General features: G+C 41.0%; 1 protein-coding gene across 1 annotated transcript; it reads right to left on the bottom strand.

The window, feature by feature from the left end:
- Positions 1–10122: 10122 nt before the first annotated feature.
- Positions 10123–18530, bottom strand: LOC114181829. Its single transcript, XM_028068422.1, has 3 exons — positions 17754–18530; positions 15655–16882; positions 10123–10524 (listed from the first exon to the last, which is right to left on the bottom strand). The coding sequence occupies exon 2, from the start codon at positions 16802–16804 to the stop codon at positions 16013–16015; it is 792 nt and encodes a 263-aa protein (XP_027924223.1). The 5' UTR covers positions 16805–16882; positions 17754–18530; the 3' UTR covers positions 10123–10524; positions 15655–16012.
- Positions 18531–19167: the final 637 nt, after the last annotated feature.

The raw sequence follows: 19167 nt of genomic DNA, 5'->3' as shown, positions 1-19167 counted from the left end.
AGTCATAAGGAGGTGTGTTCCAGATATCGAGATACCTCATGTGCTTGAGTTCTGTCATTCGTCTCCTTTTGGTGGACATTATGGCACACAAAGAACAGGTAGGAAGGTGTTGGATTGTGGATTATATTGGCCTACTATTTTTAAAGATGCACAGAGGGTATATGAAAATTGTGAGCAGTGCCAAAGGGCAGCCAGATCCATTACAAGAAGGGATGAAATGCCTCAACAACCCATGCTATATTGTGAGGTATTTGATATTTGGGGTATTGATTTTATGGGTCCTTTTCCTCCTTCTTTTGGGTTTTCTTATATTTTGCTTGCTGTAGACTATGTCTCCAAATGGGTGGAAGCCACAGCTACAAGGACTAATGATTCTCGAGTTGTTATGAGTTTTGTCAGGTCTAACATTTTCTGCAGATTTGGGATACCACGAGCCATCATCAGTGACCAGGGGACTCATTTCTGTAATAGGCTACTTGAGAACATGTTGAAGAAGTATGGGGTGACACATCGCATTGCTACACCATATCACCCCCAAACCAATGGGCAAGCAGAGATCTCTAACAGAGAGATTAAAAAGATACTAGAGAAAGTAGTGAAGCCTAGTCGAAAGGATTGGGCCACAAGATTGGATGAAGCACTTTGGGCACACAGGACAGCCTACAAAACACCTATAGGTATGTCACCTTTCAGGGTGGTTTTTGGAAAGGCTTGTCATCTACCTGTGGAGATTGAACATCGGGCCTATTGGGCCGTGAAAGCATGCAACTTGGATTTGGAAGAAGCAGGAAATGAGCGAAAGCTTCAGTTGCAAGAACTAGAGGAGATTAGGCTTGCAGCCTATGAAAATTCAAAGGAGATTGAACATCGGGCCTATTGGGCCGTGAAAGCATGCAACTTGGATTTGGAAGAAGCAGGAAATGAGCGAAAGCTTCAGTTGCAAGAACTATAGGAGATTAGGCTTGCAGCCTATGAAAATTCAAAGTTCTATAAAGAGAAAACCAAGAAGTTCCATGACCAAAAGCTTGTGGCTAGAAAGGATTTCAAGGTAGGCCAGAAGGTGTTACTATACAAATCTAAGCTTGGTCACATGAGTGGTAAGTTGCGTTCTACTTGGGAAGGACCATACATTGTTACAGAAGTCTTCCCTTATGGAGCAGTGGAGATCAAGGAAGAATCTTCAGCAAGAACTTTTAAAGTTAATGGGCATCGTCTTCGGATATTCAATGAAAATCAAGATATGCTGAATAAGACGATGGATGTGATGAACTTGACTTCTCCCTCATACCTTCCACCTTGAGGAGGTAAGTACACTTCATACTTTTTCTTTGCATTTTATACATATTGGATACATTGAGGACAATGCATGGATAAAGTGTGGGGGTGTGGGGAGATTTCCCCCTTTTCTGTTTTTGTTTTCTATTTGTTTTGTTTTTCCTTTTCTAATTTTGCTTTCTGTTTGTTTTTATATAAAAAAAAAAAGTTTCTGCTTTCAATAAAACATATTGACATTGGATTTTTGGATTTGATTTACTAATTGGAACGATCATAATTCTGGGAAAATAAGAGTCATGTGCTATGAATGGATTATTTCTGTGAATTACTGATTGAGTTGATTTGAGAGTTTCTGGAATAAATCTTTTGTGAAAGAGTTTTTGACCTTGTGAGTTTTGAGCTTTATTGTAAGGATGAACTACTGTGTGTCATTCCTATTTTTCTTGTGTGATTTGCTCATGTCTTGTTGGTACTCAAATGTTTAGCTTGATTCTGTTGTTTTGCATCTTAGGTGGACATGCATGATTTGATATGACTGAGGCATTTCTTGTTTTTAGCTACTTGGCCAAATAAGCTAACCATAACATTGATCCATTGGTAGCCCCTTGAGCTTAAACCTCTTTTTCTTGTTTTGAGCATACTGTTAAACCTTAAAAAGAAAAAGACCATTTTTTTTCCTTACCTTAGGGAGAAAGAAGGAGCTAGTGGATTATGTTGAGATTGGTTGAGGAATAAAGTGTGGGGGTGAGTATTTCCCCCACAAAGTTGTAAAAATGGCAAAAGGAAAATAATTGTTGATGACAGAGTGTTGAAATGAAAAATGATTGCTGTCTGAAAAAGAGCAACAAAGGATAAAAGGGAAAAAAAGAAGAAGAAGTAAAGATTGTTTTTGAAACTGTGCTCCATAACTCTTTCTTCCTTACTATTTCAAAAACACACAAATCCTAAAGTTTTTCCTACCTTTGCCTTGGCCTCATCATAACCTGTTAAAAGTCCTCATGATTTTTGAATGCATGTTTTCTGAAAGCTGTGAATATTAGAGTCTTGCTAAGCATTGAGAGTGTTTACTTGCATGGGTATTTTGAGTGAAAACACAAGCCAAAACACTTGAGCGAATCTTGGTGAGAAAATATATATTTAACTTGAGTGTTTCTCTTTCATATTTGATTATCTTGTAAACTCAAAAGATTAACTCATGTGTGAAAAACAGAATTTTATCCATTTGTTTGTGCATGACAACATGTTTTCTAGAAGATTGATCTGTTTTCATTGGTATTCATTTCTTTAATCCACTGAAAATATGGAATAAAAGACCTCAGAAAAGAGTTTTGAAATTGTTCAATTTTGCCCAGGAGTGCAAAAGGATAAGTGTGGGTGTGTGATGAGTTCAAATTTTTGCCCTCATTTAATATTTAAATTTGGGGATTTAATTGAATTTTCTGTGCTTAAAGATTGATTTAATTAGGATTTGTGATTATTGGATTTATTGAGTAAGTTTGGTAAAAGTGGCATAAAAATTGATTTTAGTTGCATAAAATATTATTGGATATTTTAACGTTTGTTAATGCAGCTGGAATTTATTTTTGGTCGATTAATAATGTGATTTTGAAATATTCAAAGTTACAAAATAAGTCCAAAATCAAGAAATTCTGAAAAAGAATAAATTAGGAGCTAAATGCACCCCCAGTTTTCATTTGCACACTCCTCCCTCAAGTGGACCACAAAAACCTGTTCTGCACCCCCAGTTTTCACTAAGTTGCACCCCTCCTACCACTTAAACTCCACTAAACCAGATCATGCCATGTGGCAATCCCCACCTCTTAAAATTAGCCAACCAGAACAAGCCACGTGTCATAATCCTACCCTCACCAAATTAACCAATCAGATTCTGCCACGTCATCATCTTCATCTCCCAAAACAGAAACCCTAATTTTCCCCAAACCCTAGCCGCCACCATCAACCTCCACGGCAGCCACCGCCGTTTCCGGCCACCACGATTCTGCAGCGATGCGTCACCACCACCACCACCGCGAACCATCCAGCGGTGCCACTCGCGGTCATCTTCTCCGCAGAGAGCCACCACGAACCCGCAACCACTGTCCTCGTCGGAAACTTCAACCTCCATCTCTGCACCTCGCGCATCTCTTCCTTCGCGAAACAGCGCCGACGGCCACCGCGCATCAGCCCCCGCGTCGCATCTCTTCGTTCGCGCCTCCGCAACACCACCGCGTCGCACTTCACATCGCAGCAGCGCAACGCCGGCAGTCGCGCCTCCACACTTTGGTCCTCCATTCGAGACAGCTTCATTTTCTCTGCAACTCGTCGCCGCACCACTGCACCACCATGGCCACCGCAGCTTCACCACCATCTTCGAACAGGAACCGCGTCGGAAGAGCTCGCCGGAGCAGCACCACGCCGGCAGCCGCGCCGTCACGAGGGAGGGAGAAGAGTGTGAGAGTGAAACCCTAATTCTGGAGAGAGACACTCTGCGCCACGTGTCAGGCTGCTATTGGACAGTCAAACTGGTCAACTGGTCAAAGTCAGCAGTCAAATTCTGGTCAATTTTGTAAAAATGCTTAAATAAGAGGGGCAGAATTGGAAATTGGACAGAAATTAAGTTGCTAATTAATTAAATAAAAAATAAAAATAAATGATTTTAGCAACTGACAATTTTACAACTCACAGCTTAGACACTTAGAACTCTCTAGTTTTGGCAGATACCGTCTCCACCACATCTCTCATTCTTTCTTTTATTTTCTTTCTTTCATATCATCATGTATTCCATCAAAGCCATGGAGGGCTAAGCTTTAAGGGTTGATTCCACTGTAATTTCTTAAATGGATTCTGAGGTTAGATGAATTTATATGTTTTGTTATTTTGATTATTGTTGTGGTTTTTGTTATTCTATGTCCTTTGCTTCTAAATTGAATAGAAAATAATGATTTTAAATCTACATGCATGCTAATCATATGAGTTAAGAGGTTTTTAAATAAAATTGAGACTTTACTTTGATTTTGTTTAGAAACTTTCATTTGATTAAATAAGTTTTTGCCAATAATTGAGACTTTAATTTGATTAGAGGTAATTACTTTAACTAAAATTAGTCAAGACTTTACTTTGATTAATTAAGTTTTCTATTTGGTAAAGAAACAAAGGAATAGACATGATTAGGCATAGTAAAATTAATTGAGACTGTACTTTGATTGAATTTACTATGGACAATCTAACAATTCTCACTTTTAATTGAGACTGTACTTTGATTAAAAGTGAGGATGCCAACAAATGAATTGAGTCTTTACATTGATTGATTTGTAAATCAACAACAATAATTAATTTAACAATAATCTCTAGATAACCAATGAAGAATCTTATTTAGAAAAAGCAGTGGAATTGACCTATTTACTATTACTGTGTTTACAATCTTCCGTGTCATTTTCTTTGCATATCAAAACCCCCCTATTTTTATAGTTGCTAGTTTTAAAGTACATTTTTTGAGAATCAAATATTTGAGATCAATTCCGTATTCGTTGTGAGACGACTCAGGGTTATCTTAACCCTAACTATTTTCTTCACTACAAACTGGCAATACTGAAGTTGCTAAAGTAGTGATAATTTGATCGCCTAACGACAGCGATATCAAATTTGGCGCCGTTGCCGGGGAATACGGTTAGTATTTCTTTTATTTTGATTCTGTTTTTATTTATTTTATTTATTTTATTTTATTTTATTTTTTATTTTTTATTTTTCTTTATTATTTATTTTACGCATATACGTTTGATGTAGTTTGTTATTTTGTAGTATCTAGTTTTCGGTTAATATACTCCAAGCAAAGTTCTATTTTTGTTTTGATTAAGAATTTCTTTTAAGAAATTTTTGAGACTAGTTTGGAAAACTCTGTCTAGGAAAGACTTGGTATTTAAGTTGTCCATTGTGACGCACCTCTCTTTCCTGGGAGTAGACCCAACGACATCTTAACTCATTTCTTTCTTGAAATCTTTCTCCAAAACAAGAATAGGAAGAAAAAAAAAACACACAGGGAAACACTTTCAGGTGGACTTGCATAGTGCATGACTCGGGCCAATCCGGGTCAATTTTATCAACTTGATTCAGAACTTGAAAGGAACTTGCATAAATCACGTAGGAGACTTGAACTCAGGTGTTCTACTGAAGGAGCACCATCATCATCTGAACCTACCACTGAAAGTGTACCACTAGAATCACCTCTGGTGATTAACATATCTTCTGATCCATCACCTGAACCAGAAATTCAAGAAGATAGAATGGAAGAAAGAACAATAAGAGAGTTGGCTTCACCGGATGCAGCAATTACACAAAACATGTGCATCCAATATCCAGATGGAGAATGTGAGCTTAAGTCTGGGTTAATCCATCTTTTACCCAAATTCCATGGATTAGCAGGAGAAGACCCATACCATCATTTGAAGGAATTTCATGTTGTTTGTTCATCCATGAGACCTACAACAGTGACAGAGGAACATATCAAGCTTAAGGCTTTTCCATTCTCATTGCAAGATGCCGCTAAGAATTGGTTATACTGCCTTCCGCCAGGATCCATCAATACCTGGGAGACTCTGAAAAGATTATTTCTGGAAAAGTTTTTTCCAGCATCTAGAGTTGCTGCTATTCGCAAAGATATTTATGGGATAAGGCAACAAGAAAGAGAAAGTCTTCACGAGTATTGGGAAAGATTCAAAAAGTTGTGTGCTTCCTGTCCTCATCACCAAATAAACGAGCATCTCCTCATTCAATACTTTTATGAGGGATTGAGTATCATGGATAGACAAATGATAGATGCTGCAAGTGGAGGGTCATTGATGGACAAAACGCCAACAAATGATATGCTTTTTGCTTTCCTCTCTCTTCCACTTCATCCAAGTGCTCCAATCACCAAGTGCCACCTAGCCATGCTCTACTTTCTCTTAATTACCTACAAAACAAGACAAACAAGGATTAGCATGTTGGTTTAAGTTTATCTAATCTTGGTCAAAGGTCAACTTTGGATCAAAGTCAACAAGTCAACCAAAATAAATCAACTAGAAACCAACTTAGGGAATTCAAACTAAAGTAATGCAAAACAAAGATAAAGGTGATGGAATAGAAAACTCCCCTCTAGACATGCTTCTAGTGATCCTTCTTGAGGGAGCTTCTAAGGAGGTGGTCATGCCTTCATCACAAAACCAACGACATTGGGTCGCTTGGCCTAGACAATCACAACTGTGTGGTCGCCAGTCGAAACTAGATCTTCGACGGTGATGGCATCGGACAACGGCTCTGGCAGTGGATCCAGTGAAAGAGGCAACAAAAAATGATCTTTAGAGACTCTTATGCACTAGATACCATATTAAATATAGTGAAACTAGGTATGAGATTAATCTACCTTATGTAGAAAATACACATAGGAGTTGTATTTATAATGAAGAAAATATGGGTTAAGCCCAAAATACACATGAAGAATGATAACAATGGAAACTGAAAAATAAGACAAAGATAAGATATCTAATGATATCTTAACAATTACAATCACTAAGATATTCTAGTCTTACTTGAATTACCATGATTTCATGTATTATCTTATATTCATTCCAAATAACATAATTATTCCATTCTTATATACTAATAACATTTCTTAAACCATTTCTATTCATATATCGCATCATATTAATCAACTTAATCATGTCAACTTAATCAATTTTAGGATGATAAATTTCCTTAGCAATGCATGTCTCAGTTTGGCTGCTCCTAATTTCACTCTAGTAGGTTTGGCTTCCAATATTTGTGGGTTTAGCATGACAAAGTTTCATGTGTCATTGCTTAGAGGTAAAAACATTGATTGAAAACAACTTTATATATCAAGAAAATAAACAATTAAGTTATTGTTACCAATTGGATGTACTTAAATTGTGGAGTTGGTAAGGAAGACCAAGTTAATTTTATTGTAACTAATCATCAATTGAAAAAAAAAAGTAGTATGGTGATGTGTCCATCTTTAAGCTTAAAATTGTGAGAATGAAAGGAGGAGAATCCATGGATGCTTGGAAGGCACGAAAGCTAGGAAGAATGAGGAGGAAGATGTTCGACCATGGTGTTTGGAGAAGACTTTCAAGTGAGGTTAGGCCAACACTCAAGGAATGAGGCTCGAAGAAGTCACTAAGGGGAGCTCTAGCCTAAGTTGATTGACAAAAGGATAGGTGTCTAAGTCTTCTCAATAGAGTTTCTCTATTACATTCATGAATGGTTTCTACAAGGTCCTTAGCTCTTTATTTATAGGAGAAAGGAGAGCTAGGTGGTCTAGAAAAGTAGAGGAAGAAAAGATCTAGAATGTGATAATTGGAGTCAAAAAGAGAGATGCTTAGGGGCACTAATTGGAGTAGCTTGCTCACCAAGCTTGGTGCAAATTCTATAAGTTTTATGCACCTTCCTTCAAGAGCCATTAAGGTAGGCCCAAAACTTTCTTGGTCCAAAACACTTATAAGGCCCAAAAGCTCTCCAAGGTATATATTGTAAGTTTTGAAATGATTGAAATGTCAAGAAGGGGGGTTGAATTGGCTAGTTAAAAATAAGATTTCTTTTGAAGGTTTAAAATTGTTTTAAATTGAATCAATTCGATCACCAAGTTTGGATGCAAACACCTTTGGAAAGTACACTTTCAACCGATCAAAAATAGAGTTAGTCGATTGATTTTACTAAACAGATGTTGTACTGATATAATCAATCGATTGAATCAGAAAAGTAGTCGACTAAAATACTGAGAAAAATACATAAATGCAGATTTGTAATTTAATGCACGAGCAATGTAAAAGATCAGTCAAGACAGGTTCCGATGAGTTATACAAACATGCTCAATACCGTAGATGCCACCAAAAGACTCAAGAATATCAAAAGGATGGTTTAAATCCAAATTCTTTAAACTGTAAATGATAAAGCAAGAGAGAAGGGTAAGAGAAAAGATTGATGCACAAGATTTTTATACTAGTTCACTCAAACCTGAGTTACATCCAGTTTGTCAAGGCAACCCAAGCCTAACTTTACACTATTTCAAAAGATTTACAAAGTTTACATCCTTACACTTTCAAAATAAGAAAAAACACATACAAAAGACTCTTGAATCACACAAGAATCAAACTAGCATAGCAAGACACCTCTTGCAGACTTGGAAAACCACCAAGCACACACAAAGCTTGAGAAAGATTAACCTTAGTGGTAGCAAAGCCCTACCTACCACAAACACATTTTCCAAGCTTCAAGACACAAGCAAAATGCTTCAAGAATTGATCCAACATCAATCTTCACCAACTGCAATCTGTATGATCACGAAAGAGAGAGAATTCTCAAGTTTTTAGAAGAGTTTCACTCTCAAAAATGGTTTCCTTACCTCTCTTTCGAAAAATACAACTCTTATAGTCTAATTGTTACGAAATCCAACAGGTTGATTTTAAAATCAATCGGTTGATTTTACTTAACTTAAGTGAAATCAGTCGATTAAAAAATAAATCAACTGATTGAATAAGTCACAGTTTAAAATTACTGCAGTTAACCTTTAAATATGTTAAAAATTCATTCAACAGATTAAAAGACACATTTTAACCTGTTGAAAAATATTTCAACAGATTAAAAAACACACTAAAGACCTTATACATCTAATAAATGCTAAATGGTCTACAAAGAGAATTACAAACTTCAAGCTTGTTTTCCTAATGATTGATCATATGGAGGGCACGCGTTCAAGGCTTATGCAACATGAGCAACATCAAATCTCCATAACTTCATCAATTTAAGCATAATTCCAAAGCAATGGATTCAAGTTACTTCAACAAAGCTTCATCAAATTTTCAAGAAACACACCAACCAGACTTCGCGTGTCAACATATATGGTCCAAAGAAAATCCTATTCTACTGAGTCCATAATATACAATCCAAAATTAAATCCTAATCTAATATTTAAACAATATTGCCTCCAAAGATAAGAGCTTAGGCCTTCTTAGTAGTTAAGGTTCACTCTTCTTGTCTGCACTTTGCTAAGGCCGAGGCGTTTGCCATCATATGGTGTATGTAACGATCTCTCTAGTGTTCTCTACTTTTACTTTTGATCCGGCACATTTTTAACCTCTTATGGCTTTTTCTAAAAGAAGTAGAATACAATATTTTAATTTAGATTGGGTTGTGGGCCTTTTTTTTTCATCCGGGGTTGTTGCTTTATATTTGAAAAAGGTTTAGTTCTTCTTTTGATCAAGTTTTTGTGTTTTTGTATGGTTAGTTTGCTCCTTTATCTTATGATTTGAACTATTTGGGTTCTTTTTAGCATGCATGTCAAATTTGAGCATAGGGTATTCAATGTTTTGAAGGAGAGAATGTTTAGTCCTCTTTATGTGATGATCAAGTTTGATGCTTTGTCCCAATCGTGTCATTAAAAAGCACATTAAGGGTATATCTGGAATATGCAGAATTCTTCCAATTACATTAGACAGTTTTTATCATTTATTTATTATGTATTTCCTTCACAAATATTATCATATTGGGGTTAGGGTTAGTTTTTCCCAACGAGGTGAATTAACAATGGTATTTTTTGAGAGGATCCACATTTGGTCTTTTAAAAGATGGTACATGTAAAAAAAAAAAAAGAGATAAAAAATCTCGTCTGTTGATTGATAATTACCATGATTATTATTATCTTTCTCTGGTAATAACTTGTGGCTATTAACTAAATTTATGATTTGTGGTTATTGTTTTGTTTGCACTGAAGCAAGGTTAAAAGGCCCAAAATTATTTTGTGGAATCTAAGTCTATAAAATAAAATTAAAAGGCCCAAAATAATACACATATAACTTATTTTTCAGTAGTGTGTTCATTAATTGAATAAAGCTGACTTGGCTTAGCAACATCATCTCCTATAATGAAAACTCAAAATTTTATCATTAATATAGTTTAATAATAATAGTTAGCATATCCTCTCTAGTCCTACTGACAACCCATCAGATTATAAGTCAACCCATAAGATTATACGTCATACATACATAAACTCAAATCTTTAAAGGTTCCATCATTTAAAAAAATCTGAAAAATACATAGTGTAACATCCCATTTAATTATTAAACGAAATTAAAGAAAACGTCACGTGATAAAGTATAGCAGCGTAGTCTTGGGAAAGAAATCGTAAATAAAATGACTCCAGCCCAGATGGCTAAGCTACTGAATCACCACTCCCTTGCTGACCACGAGAACCTCGCCCATCTGCTCCCATCAACCAAGTTGATGATCATCGCAAGGAAGAACAGCCACATACAACACAACCATGTAACAAAACGGGTAAGCTAGAGCCAACACATACTCATCATACAGTCAAATATATTTTCATCATCTCACATCCATATAACAACCAAACATGTTATGACTCTTCATTCAATACACTACGACTTGACTCGACTCATCCGGATACGTATAACCTAGTCGGATTCAGCGGATGCTTGCACTTGTGGTGGATACCTCTGCTCGACCCTGAGCTGCTCGATCCCTGAGCTATGTAATACAAGTGTTACGATGAATCAAAATCTCTCCCACCACAAGGTTAGCCCTTAATGAAGTTCAGGCCTCCTGCTACTCTCACCACAGGAATCAGTCCGCTCTAAGTGAGACTAACTGACCCCTTAGAGTGTCAGGATACAGTCTTTACCTTGAATCCTTACTTAGTTATACAGATGGGGCACCACCATGGACACCCACTAACAGGGGCCATGGGATTACGTCCTGACCACTGAAGCGTAGCCCCGAAGGTCTCACCTAGAGACCCCAGGGAATTACACGCTGACACGGACCAACACTTATAAACAACAGTAGGAGAACATCAAATATCATATTTATAATTTCATACACCTCGCATTTTGGATCTATGCATCTGATCATCACCACCCCATGAATCTAGGGCCTCATCTCGTATCATTAACGTGTTCCTTTAGTTCCAAACCTCTCACACATTTCACATGCCAATAACATACCCAACCCGACATACACAATTCGCGATTCATGCCAAGCACGCATAATACTCCATTATATACATGTTTCTCATCATACAATTCACACCCAACCCAATATCAATCATCCAAGAATAACAAACACCCCAAACAGCGCACTGCCTCGCTCAATCCCTCGCTCAGGCTGAGGGGTCTCGCTCAGGCGAGACGTGCTCGCTCAGGCGAGCCCCCCCTTCGCCTGGGCGAGGGTTCGATGGAGCACTCAGGAAACATCACGGGATCTCGCTTAAGCGAGATCCCTCTCGCCTGGGCGAGGTGTTCCCTCGCTCAAGAGTTCAAGCAGGTCGCCTGGGCGACCTTTCGTGCAATAGCCCTGGGCGAGCTCCCTGTTTCATCTCGCCTAGGCGAGATTGACTCGCTTGGGCGAGATTTACAGGTCTCGCCACTGTTCTTCACTGTAACAGCCATGTATATCAAATCAACCAAACATAACAAGCATTTAATCACACCAACACGAAGGATTCATCCAGGAAATCAGTAACTCACTCAAGAACAGCCAAGACAACACCTAAAAGACTGAAACCCTAACTTCCCGTACCTGGAAAATGGGTTTGTACAGGGCGTTCGACGCGGGACCAAGGAGCACAGCAGCTCTAGAACGCACAGGAGCTGAAAATAGAAGGCACACGAAACCAAGGCAGATTAGTACCCAACCCTAACTGCGGAAAATACAAGGGGGAAAGTAAAATAGGACTCTAATGGTCTAGAGGGGTTACTTACGTGGGGTAGAAGCTGATTCGGGGCTAGCTCGAGAGACTTAGGGAGGAACCCTAGCAGAGCTCTAGAGCGGAAGGAGAAGGTGACGACTGCAGAGTTTCTGCAATAGTGAGAGTGAGTGTGGAATTAGGGCAGACTTAGGGACTTATACGTTGGGCCGGCCTTAGGCCCACTCACAAAGGCAGCCCATCTTAGGGCAGAATATAAAAATGGGGCCTTACATTCTCCCTAACAAGAAAATTTTCGACCTCGAAAATAAAGACTCACCAGGTAAACAAATGTGGATGTGATTTTCTCATGTCCTCCTCTAGCTCCCAAGTCGAGTCTCCCTGTCCTCCGGTCCCAGATAACTTTGACAAGACTAACGATCTTTCCACGACGTTCCTCAACCTTGCTATCCTCAAGGGCGATGGGTGGTACTTCCACTGTGAGATCTTCCCTGATCTGTATATCCTCAGCTTCCAACACGTGAGCCGGATCGAACACGTACTTCCTCAACTGCGAGACATGAAACACTGGATGTAGGTTTGCCAACTGCGGGGGTAAAGCTATCTCGTAGGCCACCGGTCCGATCCTCCTGGTGATCTGATATGGGCCAAGGAATTTGGGTGAAAGCTTCCTTGAGCGGAGAGCCCTTCCCACACCCGTGGTTCGGGTCACCCTCAAGAACACATGATCTCCTACTGCAAACTCCAAAGGCCTCCTCTTGCGATCCGCATAGGCCTTCTGCCTACTCTGAGACGCCAACATCCTATCCCTCACCATCCTCACCTCCTCGGTGGTCTGCTCTAACAACTCTGGTCCAACTAATACTGCCTCCCCATCCTGATACCAACAGAGAGGAGTCCTACACCTCCTGCCATAAAGAGCCTCGTATGGCGCCATGCCAATGCTCGCATGAAAACTGTTGTTGTAGGTAAACTCGATCAAAGGCAGTACTTCATCCCAAGCTCCCAGATGGTCCAATATACATGTCCTCAACAAGTCCTCTAATGACTGGATCGTTCTCTCAGACTGCCCGTCGGTCTGAGGGTGATAAGCTGAACTCATGGTGAGCTTGCTACCCATAGCACTCTGTAACGTCTGCCAAAACCGGGACGTGAACCGCGGGTCTCTGTCGGAAACTATGCTCGAGGGCACCCCATGAAGTCTTATTATCTCCTTAATGTACAACTGAGCCAGTTTGGCCATAGACATCCTCAAGTTCATCGCCAAAAAGTGTGCACTCTTGGTCAGTCGATCTACTATCACCCAGATGGCGTCATGTCCTCTAAATGTTCGTGGCAAATGGGTCACAAAGTCCATCGAGATGCTATCCCATTTCCACACCGGTACCTCCAACGACTGTAGAATGCCACCGGGCCTCTGATGCTCCACCTTCGCCTTCTGACACGTTAAACAAGCTGATACAAACTGAGCCACATCTTTCTTCATCCCCTGCCACCAGAAAGTTTCCTTGAGGTCCTGGTACATCTTAGTCATGCCAGGATGCAAACTAAGACGACTCTTGTGTCCTTCCTCAAGAATCAACTTTCTCAACTCAGCATCATCTGGTATGCATACTCTGCCTCGAAACCTCAGTATGTCATCATCACTTACAGCAAAGTCTCTGGCTTCCTCTGATCCAAGTTGTTCCCTAACTCTGTTCAGACTAGCATCCAACAACTGCCTCTCTCTGATCGAGCCCAAGAAGTCACTAGATATAGTAAGGGTACTGCACCTAATGGACTCGGACCCCAACTCCACCTGTATCCTCAAGTCTCTGAACTTCTCTAGTAGTTCTACCTCTTTTATCATGAGGTGTGCTGTATGTACCGTCTTCCTACTCAGGGCATCTGCCACCACATTTGCCTTCCCCGGATGGTATAGAAGTTCGAAGTCATAATCCTTGAGGAGTTCCATCCATCTCCTCTGCCTCATGTTCAGCTCCTTCTGATCAAACAAGTACTTTAAGCTCTTGTGGTCGCTGAACACCCGAAACTGAGCACCATACAGATAGTGCCTCCAGATCTTCAAGGCGAAAACTATAGCCGCCAATTCCAAGTCATGAGTGGGATAATTACGCTCATGTATCTTAAGCTGCCTTGAAGCATATGTCACTACCTTCTTTTCTTACATCAAAACACAACCAAGTCCAAGATGAGACGTGTCGCAGTAGATTTCAAACGGTTTCCCCACATCCGGAATTACCAATATAGGAGCACTCGTCAATCTCCTCTTTAACTCTTGAAAGCTCTCCTCACACTTGTCCCTCCAAGTGAAGGGTTGGTCTTTCCGGGTAAGCAGAGTCAGAGGCGCCACTATCTTGGAGAATCCCTCTATGAATCTCCTGTAGTAGCCCGCTAACCCCACAAAGCTTCTGATCTCTGTGGCCGACTTGGGACTTTCCCACTTTACCACTGCCTCGACCTTTGTCGGGTCCACTGCAATCCCTTGGGCGGATATCACATGCCCCAAGAACTGAACTTCATCCATCCAGAACTCGCACTTGGACAACTTGGCATACAGCTGCTTCTCTCTCAAAACACCAAGCACCAACCTCAGGTGTTCTGCATGTTCCTCCTGCGTCCTAGAGTAGATAAGGATGTCGTCTATGAAGACTACGACAAACTTATCTAGGAAAGGTCGGAAGTCCTGTTCATGTAGTCCATAAACACTGCTGGAGCGTTGGTCACACCAAACGGCATAACCACGTACTCGTAGTGGCCATACCTGGATCTGAAGGCTATCTTCTGTACATCATCAGCCTTTACCAAAATCTGGTGGTACCCTGATCGCATATCTATCTTCGAGAACACTGATGACCCATGCAACTGATCCATCAAGTCGTCAATCCTCGGGAGCGGATACTTGTTCTTGATAGTCATCTTGTTCAATTGCCTGTAATCCACACACAGGCGTGAACTCCCGTCCTTCTTCTTCACCAACAACACTGGTGCTCCCCAAGGTGAAGTGCTGGGTCGGATGAACTGTTTCTCCATCAGATCCTCTATCTGTTTCTTGAGCTCTACCAACTTTGCTGGAGCCATACGATACGGAGCCATCGATACCGGACCGGTGCCTGAGACTAGATCGATGGAGAACTCCACCTCTCTATTGGGAGGCAATCCCGGTACCTCCTCCGGAAACACATCCACAAACTCCTGAACAACCGGTATCACTGACGTTGCCTCTCCTCTCTCCACCTCCATATGCGTGAAGATCATGTAGCACTGCGCACCGTCCTGTAGCTCTCTCATAACTCCCTGGGAGGATACCAACTCAAGCTCCTTTGAGTCGGGAAACAACAACTTCTTCTCCCGACAATCTATCAGAATGCTATTGGCAGAGAGCCAATCCATCCCTAAGATCACCTCCAACTCTTGTAGAGGTAGGCAGATTAAGTTCACCATGTACCTGCGCCCCTCTAACTCCATTGGAAGCCTAGCACACAAGGACGACGTCCTGACCAAACCCGACGCCGGAGTAAACACCGCAAGCTCACACTGCAGCTCGCGCACCGGCAAACCCAACCGTTCCACACATGCAAAAGACACAAAAGAGTGTGTCGCTCCAGAATCATACAACACACAACACCTCATCCCAGAAATCACACAATAACCCATAACAAGGTTACCTGAACCTGCAGCCTCAGCTCCGGTCATGGCATAGACTCTGCCCGTCGCCTGAGGCCTGTTGCCTCTGTCCCTCCCCTGATGCTGCTGGGGTGTCTGAACCGGAGGGCGTGTCGTTGCCCTAGAAAGGTTGGGGCAATCTCTCCCAAAGTGGTCTTCCTTGCCACAGTTGTTGCACCTGCGGTAACCCTCCCTACGTGGACAAGCATGTCTCGGGTGGGGTCCTCCACATGTGTAACACTGCACTCGCCCCTGCTGAGGAGGAAGACCCCTAGACCCCTGAGGCTGATGGTGTGGTCTATCATACGGTCTCCTCCTCTCCTCATGTCTGGGCCTGGACCCAGATGGTCCGCCGATCCTCTAAGGCGGCTGTGGCTGCTGTGGGCGCTGGCCTTCCACCTCGCGCTTCATCTTCTCCATCACTCTGGCCTTCTCTACCAGAGCAGTAAAGTCCTTGATGGACAAAGGAGCTACCATCAAGCGGATGTCACCGCGGAGCCTGTTCTCAAACTTCCTGCATCGCCACTCCTCATCAAGTGGTAGGGTATAGAAACGGCTGAGGTGCTTGAACCTCTCAGCATACTCAGTGACAGTCTTCCCTCCCTGGGTCAACTGGAGGAACTCCACCTCCTTGGCGTACCGAATGCTGTCGGGAAAGTACTCGGAGAGGAATCTCTCCCTGAAAGCCTCCCACGATACGGGCTCATCCCTCTCCTCCAGGATGGATCGAGTGCTGCTCCACCAATGCTCTGCCTCCCCCGTGAGCATATACACAGAGAACGCCAACATGTTCTCTGCAGGGCACATCTTCGCATCATAGATGCGCTCCAGGTCCTTCAGCCATTGGTCTGCGGCGTCAGGACTGGTCTTCCCGTCAAACTTCGTCGGGTGGTGTTTCAGAAAGTCCTCCAGGCTCCACTCCCTAACTGTAGGTCGTGGTTCAGGACCAAACACAGGGGCAGTCGCCCTGTTCTCCTCCAACTGGCGGAGGGCCTCCATATGCTGCCGATGAGCATCCTCGGCAGCTATCCTCGCAGCCTCCATCTGCTGCATCACAGCCTGCTGCTGCTCAAACGACGCTGCCTGCCGCTGCATGGATGCCTCATGCTGCTGCATCATCGCAGCACTCTGCTGCGTCATAGCTGCTACCATTGCCTCTATGGCTCTGGCGATATCTGGTGTGTCCTCCTGGGATGACTGAGAAGCTCAGCGAGGAGGTGCCATAATCCACTGGCACACAGAAAATCACTTGGTTAGGCTCGATAAAGGCAAGAATTTAACTAAGAACACTCAGAAGATACACAGAGAAAGCTAAGTGGACATCCAAGTCCATAGACCTAAGGAATGACCGCTCTGATACCATAAATGTAACGTCGCATTTAATTATTAAACGAAATTAAAGAAAACGTCACGTGATAAAGTATAGCAGCGTAGTCTTGGGGTCCTTAACGCAACCCCTACAACCTGGCACACCACGATGCCAACATAAAACAGATACAATTCTAATAAGGTGTGTAGAGTAAGAAATCATAAGACGATACAGGGGCCGTAGCCCTAAAGAAATCGTAAATAAAATGACTCCAGCCCAGATGGCTAAGCTACTGAATCACCACTCCCTTGCTGACCACGAGAACCTCGCCCATCTGCTCCCATCAACCAAGTTGATGATCATCGCAAGGAAGAACAGCCACATACAACACAACCATGTAACAAAACGGGTAAGCTAGAGCCAACACATACTCATCATACAGTCAAATATATTTTCATCATCTCACATCCATATAACAATCAAACATGTTATGACTCTTCATTCAATACACTACGACTCGACTCGACTCATCCGGATACGTATAACCTAGTCGGATTCAGCGGATGCTTGCACTTGTGGTGGATACCTCTGCTCGACCTTGAGCTGCTCGATCCCTGAGCTATGTAATACAAGTGTTACGATGAATCAAAATCTCTCCCACCACAAGGTTAGCCCTTAATGAAGTTCAGGCCTCCTGTTACTCTCACCACAAGAGTCAGTCCGCTCTAAGTGAGACTAACTGGCCCCTTAGAGTGTAAAATAGGACTCTGATGGTCTAGAGGGGTTACTTACGTGGGGTAGAAGCTGATTCGGGGCTAGCTCGAAAGACTTAGGGAGGAACCCTAGCAGAGCTCTAGAGCGGAAGGAGAAGGTGACGGCTGCGGAGTTTCTGCAATAGTGAGAGTGAGTGTGGAATTAGGGCAGACTTAGGGACTTATACGTTGGGCCGGCCTTAGGCCAACTCACAAAGGCAGCCCATCAACTTTAGGGCAGAATATAAAAATGGGGCCTTACACATAGAACACTTAACTCATTTTTTCACTTATCAAAAATTCAATTAGACCTAAAAATTGTAGATTATCAATATACACCCTTTTATTTTAAGTTCAACTAAAACTATAAATAAGTACCTAGCAACCAAGTAACACGTCAACATTATAATACTCTTCAAAATTGAAGAATCAAGAAAGTGAAAGGGTCAATCTGAGCAACTAAGTGCAATAACAAGAGACCTTTATTCTAAGATCCCAACATTCATAGTGAAATATTGTATATCCTAGACCACATGTTGCAATTTCAACAAAATCTAACGGTTAATTAAGTGAGAATTGAGGTTTTACTAAAACAACTCAGAAACAGAAATAGTGTGATGTTCAACTACCTAAAAAATGCGAAATCAATTTCTCTAAGCACATGCATCAAATTTACAATCCCAACGACAAGAGTTAAGAAATATGTTTTAGTAGTATCATATCAAAATTTGAGTTAGATCTAATGGTTAACAAATAGGAATTGAGACTTAACCGAAACAACTCAGAAAATAGAAATCAAGAAAAACATAAACAAAAAACCACAATCAAACAAATCAACCCATCCAAACTAAAATAAAAAAATCCATCCAATAATCATGCCATCAAAGTTCATTTATTAACTTAAAAACTAGGCAACGATTATAATTAAACTGATCCCTTACTACTACTAATTATCAACTTGTCACATCTAAACTCACACAAGCATAAATATCTACAAAAAATCAAATATATAAGAAAGTTAGCCCCTTACCTTAAAGTAGTTTAACATTTGTTCCTTTGTTGAGTGTTCGATAACGAAATTGAAAATGATGAGGGTCCGGTGGTGATTGATTCCACTGGTGTTGGAGTAGTAATATAGATGGTTTGAATAAGGTGAATGATTAAGTACAAAGTTCCTTAAACCGTGTTGATTAAAGAATCATGGGAGTGTGAAATGTATGTTGGTAATGAAGCTGTATGAATGGGTTAGAGTGGTGAAGAAGATAATTAAAAGTGGTGAGATCTTTGGTTACGGTTAAAGAGCATAAAATTTTGAATTATTAGCTCATTGTTAGGTAAAGGAAAGGAGATGTTTCTTCACTTTTTATTTTTCTTACAATAAAATAGGATTAGGATAAAACTTTATATACTAGTAACTAGTAACATTACTATTATTTTACTAAATAAAATATTTT

Source organism: Vigna unguiculata, chromosome 4 (genome assembly GCF_004118075.2).
Source record: "Vigna unguiculata cultivar IT97K-499-35 chromosome 4, ASM411807v1, whole genome shotgun sequence".
In the NCBI taxonomy this organism is placed as follows: Eukaryota; Viridiplantae; Streptophyta; class Magnoliopsida; order Fabales; family Fabaceae; genus Vigna; species Vigna unguiculata.
The sequence above is the reverse complement of the archived record's forward strand: the minus strand, read 5'-3'. Positions and strand labels throughout refer to the sequence as shown.

What these genes read in the sequence shown, in the direction of transcription:
- LOC114181829 (XM_028068422.1), bottom strand. Translation starts at nt 16,804, where the DNA reads ATGGTAGCAGCTATGACGCAGCAGAGTGCTGCGATGATGCAGCAGCAT.